This window comes from Gobio gobio (genome assembly GCF_949357685.1).
Source record: "Gobio gobio genome assembly, chromosome: 21".
NCBI lineage: Eukaryota > Metazoa > Chordata > Actinopteri > Cypriniformes > Gobionidae > Gobio > Gobio gobio.
The window spans coordinates 17,538,481-17,552,741 of NC_137117.1; the positions used below are offsets into that span (position 1 = coordinate 17,538,481).

Here is a 14,261-nt window from a genome sequence, read left to right on the forward strand (position 1 = left end):
AAACATCAATCACCATCAAAGTCGGTGCATCTGGCCCTGGCCGTAAATGAGCAGAAGATCCCGGTGCAGGGCGGAGCGTGCAGGATGGCGGAATCAGCCAATCTCGGAGTCATTATCCCAGACAATGCCCAGAGAAGCGTGGGTGCCCCCTCAGATGGAGAGTGTGGGATTCGCTCCAGCCCAACTCCTGCTTCCCTCTCCCTTCATTCCAGGGCATGCAGCCTTCCCAAAGTGAAGTGTGTCAAGAGCATAAGAGAGTTCCTCTAATAAGGGCTTCTATAGCTTCTAACTACTGTCTGGGAACTGCTATGATGAGAAGACTTGTCTTTGATCTGTGCTTAAAATAGGAATGTGCAAAACGACATATCTACAATTAAAACATTGACTAGCTGGTGGGATGTCTGGAAAACTAGTCGACTAATCAGGTAACAAAGCAGTGCAAAATTAGGCTAGTTCAACACCGCTAAATATAGCAAAAATATATTTTTTAAATAAAACAATAATATAAATAATAACCAATGTTTTTTTTTATTATGCATTTTTATTTAATATATCACTTCTATTTAGTCCTGTGGTGGCAAAGCTGAATTTTCAGCATCATTACTCCAGTCTTCAGTCACATCATCCTTCAGAAATCATTATAACGCTGATTTGCTGCTCAAGAAACATTTCTTATGATCATCAAAATTATCATTAATATTATTAACTGTTGTGCTATTTAATATTTTTGTAGAAACTGGGATGCATTTGTCTCAGGATTCTAAATAAAAAGTTCAGAAGAACAGCATTTATTTGAAAATGAAAATTATGAATGCATTATTATAACTTTGATGCACCCCTGGAGAATAAAACTGAATGTGACGGTGTGAGATATACACTATATTGCCAAAAGTTTTGGGACGCCTGCCTTTAAATGCACATGAATTTTAATGACATCCCATTCTTAATCTGTTGAGTTTAATATGGAGTTATCCCACCCTTTACAGCTATAACAGCTTCAACTCTTCAAAATCTTTATGGGAATTTCTGACCATTCCTAGAACCGCATTTGTGAGGTCAGGTACTTATGTTGGACGAGAAGGCCTGGCTCGCAGTCTCCACTCTAATTCATCCCAAAGGTGTTCTATCGGGTTGAGGTCAGAACAGTCAAGTTCCTCCACACCAAACTCTCTCATCCATGTCTTTATGGACCTTGCTTTGTGCACTGGTGCGCAGTCATGTTGGAACAGGAAGGGGCTATCCCCAAACTGTTCTCACAAAGTTGGGAGCATGAAATTGTCCAAAATTTATTGGTATGCTGAAGCATTAAGAGTTCCTTTCACTGGAACTAAGAGGCCAAGCTAAACACCTGAAAAAACAACACACCATAATCCCCCCTCTGCCAAACTTCACACTTGGCACAATGCAGTCAGGCAAGTACCATTCTCTGGGTCTGCCAAACCCAGACTCGTCCATTGGATTGCCAGATAGAGAAGCGTGATTCGTCACTCCAGAGAACACGTCTCCAGTGCTCTAGAGTCCAGTGGCGGCGTGCTTTACACCACTGCATCCGACACTTTGCATTGCACTTGGTGATGTAAGGCTTGGATGCAGCTGCTCGGCCATGATAAACAATTCAATGAAGCTACACACTGTTCTAATCTGAAGGCCACATAAAGTTTTGAGGTCTGTAGCGATTGACTCTGCAGAAAGATGGCGACTTCTGCGCACTGTGTGCCTCAGCATGCGCTGACCCCGCTCTGTGATTTTACGTGGCCTACCACTTCGTGGTTGAGTTGCTGTTGTTCCCAATTGGTTCCACTTTGTTATAATACAACTAACAATTGACTGTGGAATATTTATTAGTGAGGAAATTTCACGAATGGGCTTGATTTTATATACATGTGGCCATGGAAGTGATTGGAATTCAATTATTTGAAGGGTGTCCCAATACTTTTGGCAATATAGTGATGACAGGCGTGAGCATCACAATGCAACAGAATCAAATAGAACCCACTGATGTTCAATCTGTTACTGGGCGCGACGCAACAAGAAAAATCCCAGACAGTAAACTGATGCCTCGTTCTATTTCTGATTAACTCCAGCGGTCTGACACAAAGGACAAATAGATTTGCAACGTTCACTATCCAGTAGACATCAGCTGTTGTGCTGCAGCCGTTGCGGTGAAAAGACACGGAAATATCACAAGGCATATCTCATCCTTGGATTCACCAGTACAAAGGTTTTGGGTGCACGTATATTCATCAAATAGTCCTAAAATGAGTTTCCTCAAAAATATTAACCCTAACTGTTTTCAACATTAATAATAATCAGAAATGTTTACTGAGCAGCAAATCAGCATGTTAGAATGATTTCGGAAGGATCATGTGACACTGAAAACTAATGATGCTGAGTCTAATTAAATGCAGCCCGATTATAACAAGGTTGATGGCATTATATTTCACACCTCTTGCAAGCAACGTCTGTTCTGACAGGTAACAAGCCTTGTGCAAAGAACAATATGATCTAGAGGTGAGTGACTCACCTCAGCAAGTGTTACTTGTAATGTAAACTGACATGTCTATTGTTTAAAGGAATAATTCACACAAAATAAAAAGAATCCACTTTCATCCTTAAATCACTCTCATTTTATTATACCATTTTTTAAAGTGGATATAGGTCTTTTTTGTTGCTTTTTTCCATATATTATACATGTTATAATCATTTGATACCAAATTCATGCAATGGTTTCTGTGAGGAAAAGACTGAACTGAAGTCACTGATCACTGAAAATCTTCCCTTCTGCTATAGAACTGAACACAAACGTGAATGATATTTGAGAGTTGTGGCGGAAAGGAAGAGTTCATTGAGAAACTTCAATTTTGATTTGTATGAAAAATAACATTAACATTTTACGTTTGCATTAAACAAAGTAAAAAGAAAATCATACAGGTTTGGAACAACATAAAGGTGAGTAAATTGTCCATTTTGATTGAACTATGACTATGACAACCCACTTTTCTTCCATAACCTGACATATTTCTTATGGTAAATTTGGTTTTCATGTTCACCTCACCCTGTTTGTAGGAAAGGGAAAGCCACATTAAAAAGCCAATCTCTCTTTCCAGCAGGTAGACATACTGTACAGTCTCGCCTCTGGCCCACAAAGTGAGCAAATATTCAGAGGCTTTGTGCGCACAGAGAGCGATGTTCGATCCATTGATCTGGATTTTGTGTTTACCAGCTCCTGCTTTTGTAGCAATAATGCTTATGTGAAAAGTTGCACAAAGACACAGCATGCAACTGAGTGTCTGCACACTCACAAAATTGCTTCATCAAACTGCATTGAAAACCCCTTTTCTTTAAAATACTCAATTCAGAAAGACAAGGGAAAAAAAAAAACCTGGCCAACAACAAGGACATTTTCAAATACGAATTGAATAGTTGTTCTGCTAAGTAATAGCAATTTTAAAAAAGCAGTTTAAATCAACAGTAGGCACTTGCATTCAACAGTTAAGATATAACACGGATTAGTGGAGGGGAGGGGAATGAGGAAGTGAGAGCGATAACCCACCGGCAGCAGCATGCAGGCATGCCAGATCCACATCCTGGTATTGGGAGCTGTTGCCATAGCAGTGATTATCACACACTCTCTGAGTGCAGTATGTACTAGGGAGCCAGCAACCCACCCATCCACACACACACACTCTCTCCTTGCGACTGAGGGTGTGATGGAGTGGAGCAATTACTCTACTGTTGCCTGGCTACAACTGAACATTAAAAGTAAAACTCCTGGAGAATTAACACCTTGAAAACTACACCTTTACTGACAGTGCTGCAGCGAGAATGCCGGGAACCAACACACAACTTAAGTGATTGTTCTGTCTGAGAAAAGACCGGCCACTTGAACGCACCCTGATGTTCTTCCAAATCTGTATGATTTCCCTTTTTAGGTAGAAACCAAATGAATGTGAAAATGAAGCTATTTTGAAGAACGTTTGGGTCCAAACAACATCCATTGACTTTCATTGTATGGAGTTGCACAAAAAAAAACTGAGGCCCGTTTTCGAAATCGCCCCCTATACCCTAGCTATGGTGTTAGATACCAAAGTGGGCATTATCGAGTGCACTCATTCAATCCCACAATGCACCGCAGTAACGAATGTACAACCGATGTACACACAACGGCTGGAGAATACCCATAATGCACTGTGAGAGTCGCATGCCCGCTGCTGAATCATCCATCCATCCATTTTCCAGGTCCAATGTGGGTACAGCGTAATATCATACAGGTATAAATTCATTTTTATTTAATTAACAAATTGTTTAATTAGGGTTTATACATATACATAGTTTCCATGACAGAGTTTAAGATACATTTTTTAATCTTACTACTGGAGCTGTCAGTTTGCTAAGCTTCAAATGATTATTAAACATCAAGCACAAACTATGCAAAAGCGGCAGCCCTTCCGGCACACTCAGTGTCCGAATTCGCTCACTCGTTTTCATTCACTCCCTTCAAGGGAACTATTAGTGGACTAATGGAGGGAATAGTGAATGAGGGTATAGGGGCAATTTCGGACATATCCTGAGAAGGGATGTGCGATATATACCGTCTGCGATAATATCGTAATTGTTGTTTTAACGATGTTCGATCTGACATTATCAAGTATATCCCTCACACACGCATAGACTAGGCCTATGTGACTTAGGCTAGTCTTGTAGATAAGTCTAGTGCGGGTGCGCATTTAGAGTGCGCACACTTTCACTGCGTATTAGTCTATATTTATATAATTTAAGATAGTTGATAAATATCACACAACGAGTGCCGTTTTTCTCCAGGTATCAGCATGATAACAAATGTGATATTGATTTTATGCAAGTTAACAAGAAGTTAATCTTAAGTAACTTGCATTTTACACGCCATATTGCCTTTTGACTTGCTGCCACCTACTGGCGGTTTTAATTTCACATTTAAAGTATCTTTTCATGTTTTAAATCATTTCAAATATCAATATTCAACTTTTTATGTTTTAAACATCAAAACATTATTTATGCATAACTGCAGGTTATTCATTTGTCACCTCTGAGCTGCATTAAAAGTCTGTGTAAATGATCTAAATGCCACTTCAGATGCAGCTTCTGTGTTTCTTCTCCATTGGAAAGATGAAGTTTGTTGATACTTATTTAATTTGATTGGTAACAGTCCTATTGTGTATTATTATTATTATTATTATTATTATTATTATAATTAAATGTTATTAAATTGACACAAAAGATAATGCGTGCATATAATTAGGTTTAAAAAAATAAATGTATAGAAGGTAAAAATGTCCATAAAAAGTAAAAATCAATTTTAACTTTTTGGAAAAGATTATTTCTGCCACTGCTGTGAACGGACCACCACGCAGAATATGAAGAATATCAAAATCTTTAGGAGTCATCTAACCACAGCAGTCCTAAAAATATTGTCATTATCGAGAAAATCCCAGAATTTTTTTTTTCAATATCGCACACCCCTAATCATGAGACATTTTTCTAAATACCTTTTGTGTTGCACAGCAGAAAAAGAACAAATCCCAGCATTTTCATTTTTGGTTGAACTATACAAGGTTTATTGCACCAATAACAATCAAAATTTAGTTTTACATGACCAATTTCCACCCCCTCTCTCTTTAAGGGCAATTCACACTGGCAGCAAATTATAACAACAAAATGACTAGAAAATGACTCTCTTTCAATGAGATTTGACGATTTGAGATGATATGAGCTACAGACCATTGATGAGAGTTCAACTCTATGCAAATGCGCTGCAATGCAATGCAGGTGCCAATGGGCATTTACATTTATATTTATGCATTTGGCAGAAAGAGACTTGCAGTGCATTCAAGGGATAAATTTCATCAGTTTTTGTGTCCCCAATCAATTAAATCCATGATCTTGGCATTTCTAGGGCCATGCTCTACCAACTGAGCTACAGGAATGCCTACTAGCAATGGAAGCAAGAGCGAAGTTCACATATCCCTCTGCTTGAAGCTGTATACTAATGTCAAGTAGGACAGCTGCTGGAAACCAACAGTACAGCAACTTGGCAACCTCAGTGAACATCCTTTAGTATCAAAGAGGCTTTTATTGTTACTGTACAATTAAAGGCCAATCTACTCTGCATCAACAAAAGCCAACCAACATGGACAATCACCAGATTACAGTACGGCACTTCTCAGAGATTACACGAACCAACAAACAGCAAAGTAACATTTTAAAACCGCCCAATGCCAACAGATGCCGATAGGGAAAACATACAGATCCTACGAAACCCGATGGACTGTCTGTCGGTGGAGTGCGTGTCGGCTACAAGATGTAAATTAAAAACTACTTGGGTTCATATATGTCCTCCTACGTACACCATAAAACATTTAATATTTATTAATATTTCATATTAATGAATAATATTCAATGCCTTCACCTTCGTAGGACTTGTAAATTACAGAACACTAACTCTAAATATGTGAGGTAGTTTGTGTAGATTGTTAACACCTCAAAATCACTTATAATACTTAACAGATCATTAGTTAAAATGTCATGAACATTCATAGTTCAATAAACTACTGATCTGTTAAGAATTATATGAACATTAATATAGCATTATTCTCAAAGTACATTACATTGTAAATCATTGTTATCAGAAGTGCTAGTGATGTATTTCTTTTTAGTTTCATTAGTGTATTTATATAAAATTGTTTTATATTTGTTAATTTAAGATTTTCAATGCCTGCTTGAAAAGATTATGCTTGTTGAACAGTGATATTTTAACGTTTCCAGTAAATTAATGTTTAATAAAAACTAGTCCAGCTAAATCTTTATGGTTTCTTACCTTCTTAGCTGCATTGATGCACTGCATGTACTCTTTGGCCAGGTCTGAACACTGAAGCGTCTGCGCACGGTTCTCTCTATAGCAGTTCAGGATCTGTGCTTGCAGGTTCGAACACACTGGCTCCACATTACGTGGCCTGTGGAAAAGGACATGGGTCAGTCAGAAGGAATCATAAGGGTAAAAGTGTCTAACTTCTACAAAGGCAGAGGGACATCGTTGTACACATCCTGGCAGGATCGTCGACTGTAAATATATTTTATATGAAGCACAACCAAAAAACAGCGGTAGAATACAGTCGCATGACTCACTCATTTCCTTCTTCCCTCCCTCTCCCACCCTTCCCTCAATTTCGCTCTTCCTGTGGATGGTTTAGTAGAATGAATGAATGCGAGGAGACAGGTTAAACTGAATTACCGGCAGAGTGGATATTCATTAATAACACCAGTGTCAAGAGTGGCAGTGACTAGAACAACTATGATAAATAACCCAGCGAGCGGGAAGGAGGCGGAGGCGGTGAACAGACCCGACAAACTCCTCTGAACATCTGTACAGTAGACCCTGAAGGCAAAAAAAGAGCGGCAAATAACCTGTCATTCATCCTCACTTCAGACAAACACCTTCACTCAAATTAATAACGCGAATCCGAACTACTATTGTTGAAATGACGGTTAAATGGCGGTTATTGACTCAAATAATGTATGCAGTGAGATCTGTGCAAGTATCGTTGCTAAAAAGCATAAGAAATGTACAAAATGTAATACAATACAACTGAAGCCAAAAATGAGAGTTTATAAGGCTAACTGTCTTCAAGCCAGGCAAGCTATTGTTAAATTGAATTGAATTAAAATGATGGATTTGGATCATGTACATGGTGTTTTATACATATTATACCCTAAGAAAATAAAACAGCAACCACAAAAGGTTTCATGAAAATATTTATCCAATCAAAACTAATCAATCGCGGCTGTCAAATTAACAAAAGATAGACTAGCTAGTTTTCACTCAGATAAATGTATCTGAATAAAAGAAAAGAAAATTTAAATATAAAATAAAAAAGTAGAAAATTTATATAATCATATTAAGGGCCAACCTGACAAAAGATTGGCTATTTTATAGCAAACTAATATCACACAATCAAGAAGCTATTGTAAATAATGTATGTAACTCTAAAACAAATAAAACCGTATCCAATTAAATAAAGATGTGTGCAAGTATCTTTGCTAAAAAGCATAATCTAAAGATTTAAGCAGTGTTTTATAGAGTGATCTATAAAATCAAGCTATCATACAAAAGGTCAATTAACTGTAATAATGTATGTAATAATGTGTCATTTAATAACTTAATCTAAAGCAATACCATCAAATTTACAGTGATCTACCAAGGCACTGCACCACACAAATTATTGATGGCTTGACTGATAAAATGGAATGCGTGTGGAAAAGTTTAAGTACTATTTCTTTGTTCGATGCATATCCTAAACCAACAAAACAGGGATTTATAGTGCGGTTTATCCACTCAAGCTAATAACTCTTGCCGTCAAGTTGATGAAAGCTCAGCTAGCCAGGTGTCATGTTAAATATCACTAGACTGATTAAACAAAGTGAAGCCGTGCATCCACCTCCAGCTTCACCGTGACTGCGGCTTTCAGGCGATCGACTGACATCCTGCTTAATTGAAAGGCGATTTAGAGCCTCAATCTAGCTTAGGTTTCACTTGCAAGTTCAATTAAATCATCAACGATTGCCATCATACTGACGCAGGGTAGAGATACGCCAATCCGTCGATACCTTTTCAAGCAGGGTTGTACGTCTTATGGTCGTTCGGGGTAACCAGATGTGGCCGGATAGAGAAAGGCAAGGAAATAAACTTCCATCAATGGAACATCTGTGCAGCCTCGTATCAGATCCCATACTTTTATCGGCCGCCGAAAGCGCTTTATGTTTTAATTACCCTGCGAAAGGAGGAACGACTACTGTAGTCACATTCTTTGCTCCGGCAGATAAGAAACTCTCCTTTAATTTAAAATAAACTGCCTTCATCAGGAACGGCAGAGGCTTCTGATAGAGCAGAGGGTTTATTAAAGCAGTCTGAAGCAGAAAATTGGCTTGCTCAAACCCGGGCTGAACTGAATTGAACCAAATTGAAGGTGAGGTCTTTAATAAAAATATTAGCTGAGCTGCTTACGAACTGCTGTGCTTTGAAGAGCAGAAGCCGTGCCTGTTTAAGGGACGCTCATTTCCTCATTTCACATCTGTAAATAAATAACACAGCGTTTAAAGATTAAATGTTAATTACCAGAATTTCGTCTATTATTTGTAATCTCCTTAACGGAGCAGAGTGCTACAGAACAAAGCGCGACTTCAGAAACCTTTCCGAGAAGGAAACGCACAAAGCGTAATTCAAAAATATGGAAATGAAATGCAAAGAAAAAAGCAACTACAAAAGATTAAATTAGCTTAAAACACATTCTGTGTGTAGGAGCATGTGCTTGTAACTTGGAGAGACAAGCTCATTATTCTGATGCTAAGGAGCCGCGCGCTAGCTGAAAATTTCTAGATACCAAAGACCGCGCAGAGGTTTAGCTTCCGCTCGCTCGTTAATTATTTCCAATCAGCTCTTGTTGATAAGAGAAAACAAGACTTTGGAATTACCGGAAATCTCGGCCAGCCGTGACTCCAACTCGGATTACCGTCTGAACGCTTGAGAAACTGAGATAAACAAATAATAGCGAGAGGAGAACACAAAACACAAAATCAAACTTGATGTAACACGTAGGCCACAAGGTTTTATCAGCTGGGAGTTCAGCTCGACATGTTTTCCGAATCAAGGGTCTAAAATTAACTAGATTAGAAGCGCCGCTGCCTTGACCTCGCTCGAGCTCAGCTGGCAGATGAGAACCTCGTCTTATCTTGTCGACTCTCCTTCCAGGGGCTCGCTCGCACTCTGACAGCTTTTCAATTGACTGAACACGGGTTTTCTCCCATCTCCTCCTATACCACATCCCTCCACTCTCCCGTCCAATCTCACCTGTAGGGGCCGGCGTTTTTCCGCAGCGATGGACCCCACTTAAACCTGACAGGGCGAGAGGAGGATGGGAAGAAGAAAGAGATAAAAAGAGAGAGAGAAAGCGCTTGCAGGGATCTGACAAAGCTGATAATTACTCCTGTAGACAGGGTCCGCATTTGCTAGACCGACGGGCCAGAGTTCTGCACTTCTCTCCAGGGTAACGGTCTCTGAAGTGCTGAGGAGTCACTTCTCTCGCCTCTAGTCAATCACTGCGTGGAGCTCAACAGTCACGCGCGCTTCCGTAACCTTCGGCCCGCCGCATGGAGACAGGTGTAGAGAGGAGATGTTACTCTGATGTGACAAGGTGAGGGGTTGTTGGGGTGCGGGAGCTGTCGGACGTGTCCTCAAGACAAGGAGGTCACAAAGCAGCAGTGCAGAGCTCTCTTCCTCAAAATCACAACTTTCAGCACACCTGGAATCCTCCGCTTATGTTCCTTTAAAAATGTATGTGTTTATAAATGAATCAAACTTCATTGCGTGATATGCCAATTCAGCAATAAAATGAATTACATTAATAAATATTTGGTGATAAAAGATCCTAAATGAAATTCAAAAGACGTTATGTTAAAAAAAAGTTCCAAAACCTTTTTGTCAGCACAACCCCTTAAATGTAAAATATGTACTTGAAGTACCGTTTGAGATTTTAAGTTAATATTCTATAATATAATGGGAAATTTGCATGTTCAGAGTTATCTGATGTCAATAATAATAATAATAATTATTATTATTATTATTATTATTATTAGTGGTAGTAGTAGTAGTAGCAGCAGTAGTATATTGGACTGTAAAATATATATATATTTTTTTATAATTATAATAAATTCAATGTGCTGCCTGCTTCACTCCGAAACATCTGCTCATAAAACTTTAGTTTTTCGTCTCACAAAACCGTTTGGCGAACCCTACATTAATGTGACTGAAATATTTTAATTCAAAATGTTTTATGATAAACAGACTGTGGCTATTTTTGTTGCATTATTTATTCATTTTAATATTAACACTGACGCTATTATTAATATTAGTTAAGAATGCATAATGTTAGTCATACATCTTTTATATAAATATTAATATTAAAATGGTAATGTTGATATTGACATTAAAATGATAAGAAGAATATTAATGCTGAAAGCTTAATATTAACATAATTAAATGATAGCCTAAATATTCTACATCACAGTATTTATTTAATTTATTCTTATTTAGTTTGGGGGAATAATGCATCAGTATTTTTTTTGTAATATGGGAATAAATGACTATTTCTGTACTGTGAATCTAACAAGAATCACCACTGAGAATAAAGGGAATTAAAAACAAGTCTAAAGGGAAATGTCCGGACAAGTTATGATAATAAGAATTTGAGGGGGTGAATTATCATGAAAATGTCACAATGCAGACAAAATAACTATTTCTCTACGTACATTCTTCTCTTTTGATTTTTGGGGTAAAACATGACCTGGAAAAGTTTTCATGAGATGCGACTGTTGATGTATAATATATAAGCTAAAATAAAAATAAAATTCACAAAGCACATTAATAAAGACAATATAATCTTGCTTGATCAGAGGCAGTTTACATTTGCTATGCCAAGTGCCAAGCACTTTAAGCAGGGCAAAAATGTGATTAAATAAGTTATATTAGTAATTTTAAAGCAAATCTAATATTTTAAGTTTTTGGAGAATAGATGATATGGCAGTAAAGCTACCTGAAAAAATAAAAATATTATTAATAATATTTTTTATTTAAAATAATAATAATAATAATAATGCGTTGAAAAGGTCACACCGAACGTGGGTGGAAGTACTGCCCCATTGTTTAAAAGTGTGGAGAAGGAGGATTGTTCAAACTTTATTGTATGTTGAATGACATATTTATTATTTAATAATAGTCTTCGAATGTTCGCTTTGTAAACAATGGGGCGGTACTTCCACCCACGTTCGGCGTGACCTTTTCAACGTACGTTACGTAATGCCTGGCTCGTTGCAGACCAGCAAAAAACTTTTCCTCAAAAAACTTAATTTCTTTTCCACTGAAGAAAGAAAGACATGGACATCTTGGATGGCATTGGGGTGAGTACATTTTCATTTTGAGGTGAACTAATCATTTAAAGGCTGAAAAGGAGCTGTCAATGGTTACAGCAAACTGAGTGTCTTCAAAAGGCACAACCGGTGACCGTTCATGAATCATTCCTAGTGGAGACGGAACCTTCCTTGGCCACAATTACAGAAGAAAACGTTTTTAAAAAGTCAAAAATATCAATGCAAAACTCTCAAAGTGCACCTGCAAAAAGTACATAAATTACCCATGATGACGATGACTCCTCATGGTCAGATAAAAGTTATTCATTCATTTGAACAAATTAAGAGAAGAGAGCATGGTAAGAAGAGAAGGCCACGAGATAATTATCATCAGAATTCATACCATAAACCTCTGGCATGCGTGAAAAAAGTATTTCTTGTGAGAAGAAAAAAAAACTCAAGACTGGGTTGCACAAGACTTCTGAATATGTGTTGTACTGTGGCTGTGCTAAAGCACGACTCGTGACCCACAGTCTAGTCGTCCCACACTTCCACCCACCCTTCCAGCCAAAATCTCCTCTAATGAGGGCCTTTCCTTTGAGAGACCGCAAACAACATCCATAGCAAAAAAACAACAACAAATGCCTGGCTAAGGCTATATAATTGGCTGCCATAGAGAGTTTACTGGAAAGGGAGACCAAGCATGACGCTGACCAGATGCATTTCTTACTATTCTTCGTTCTTTTAAAGAGATCACCGTTTACTCACCCTCATGTTGTTCCAAATCTATATTCTGCAAACAAACTGGTATTTCAGAATGGGCTGAGGCTGGGATTTAGTGGGTTAGAAGCGAAAGCATCTGATGAACATATACTATGTGCTCAATATCATAAAATTTTTGACGGAAGAGGCATTTAGTGGCTTTTTTCCATTACTGAAATTAGAATTGGAGAAAAAAATTGAATTGAAAATTACATTTGTTATGCAAAATATAACTGAAAATATTTCTTTTGATCTTGGTGTGCAATATGAGCAGGACATTTCTGTGTGGGATTCAACTTCATGCAGTAAACCTCAGCATTAGCAAAAGCATTCAAACCTCTTGTGGTGTACCCCATCCACCTCTCTGCACTGCCCAGTCTATATCCCTGACTGACAGGTCCAGCCGAGTTTCTTAACAGCCCTGTAGGTTTGGTAGTTCGCCTTGGCTGGATCGCAGTTACTCAGCAGGCGTTTTCAATTTGAGATATCAGATCCGCCGCACTCCTCGCTTGGGAAGGGGGCAGGATGGCCGCGGGGCCGTGGCTGTCTCAGAACTCTGTGTGTTGGAAAGGCAAACGACAGAGGGACCTTGAACCGCTCGAGGCTCGTGAGGCGGGTGAGGATTAAACGGAGGCCTTGTCATGCTCCAGAAGTCGGGGGTCTGGAGGCTGCTGTACCCTCAGGGATTAAAACCAGGATTAAAACATCAGCTCCACGCAGGTAGAACAGCAAAAATTCTTGCTAAAGCTCTGAAATATAACTGCCAACAAGTGGATTAAACGGACTGAACAAACTGTACCTAAGCAAGTGCAAAAACTAGGCAATAACAGATTTGTAATTTCTAATCTTTCAAATTTAAACTAAATGGATATTAAAATGAATTACATTGTTAACGCACATTTTTTGGTCTTTTTCTGTGTAATTCATCAGTGCATGTTGTTTATAGTTAAAGGGGACCTCTTATGCCCTTTTTCAAAGTCTTGATTTTGTTTTCAGGGTGTACTAGAATAGGATTTTATGCTTGAATGTTAAAGGAACACTCCACTTTTTTTTTTTTTAAAAAGGCTCATTTTCCAACTCCCCCTAGAGTAAAACAGTTGAGTTTTACCGTTTTCGAACCCATTCAGCCGATCTCCGGATAGATCATTGAATCTGATTAGACCGTTAGCATCTCGCTCAAAAATGCCCAAAGATTTTCAATATTATTCCTATTTAACACCTCTCTTCTCAGTCTGTCTGTAACACTGTATTTAGTTCTGGTATATATGAATCTCCTCCTTCTGAAAAGCTCTAATTGTTCGGATGGACCAGTGTGCTGTGATTGGTCAACCACTTCGCACGAGTTTCAGAAATGTTACACCCCGACTGTATTTACCTGAATACTCTGCAAGACAGGCATTTTGACATAATATTGTATTTATTTGACTGTTTAAAAGCCATAAGAACGGGAAAAAAGTCAATGGTACTCACGAATAGGGTTGGGTACTGAACTCTGTACTTTTAAGGGCACTGACCAAATTATGTCGGTACTACCGAGTACCGATTCACATTAAATCAATCGGTAC

The 14,261-nt window shown here is 38.3% G+C and overlaps 1 protein-coding gene across 1 annotated transcript in view; it reads right to left on the bottom strand.

Moving 5' to 3' along the window:
* The window catches only part of chchd6a (coiled-coil-helix-coiled-coil-helix domain containing 6a), a 100,537-nt gene that overhangs the window by 19,628 nt on the left and 66,648 nt on the right, over positions 1-14,261 (bottom strand). Inside the window, exon 8 of the mRNA XM_079802431.1 lies at positions 6,854-6,989. Coding sequence (XP_079658557.1) covers positions 6,854-6,989 — 136 coding nt within the window. The remainder of the gene's footprint in view (positions 1-6,853; positions 6,990-14,261) is intronic.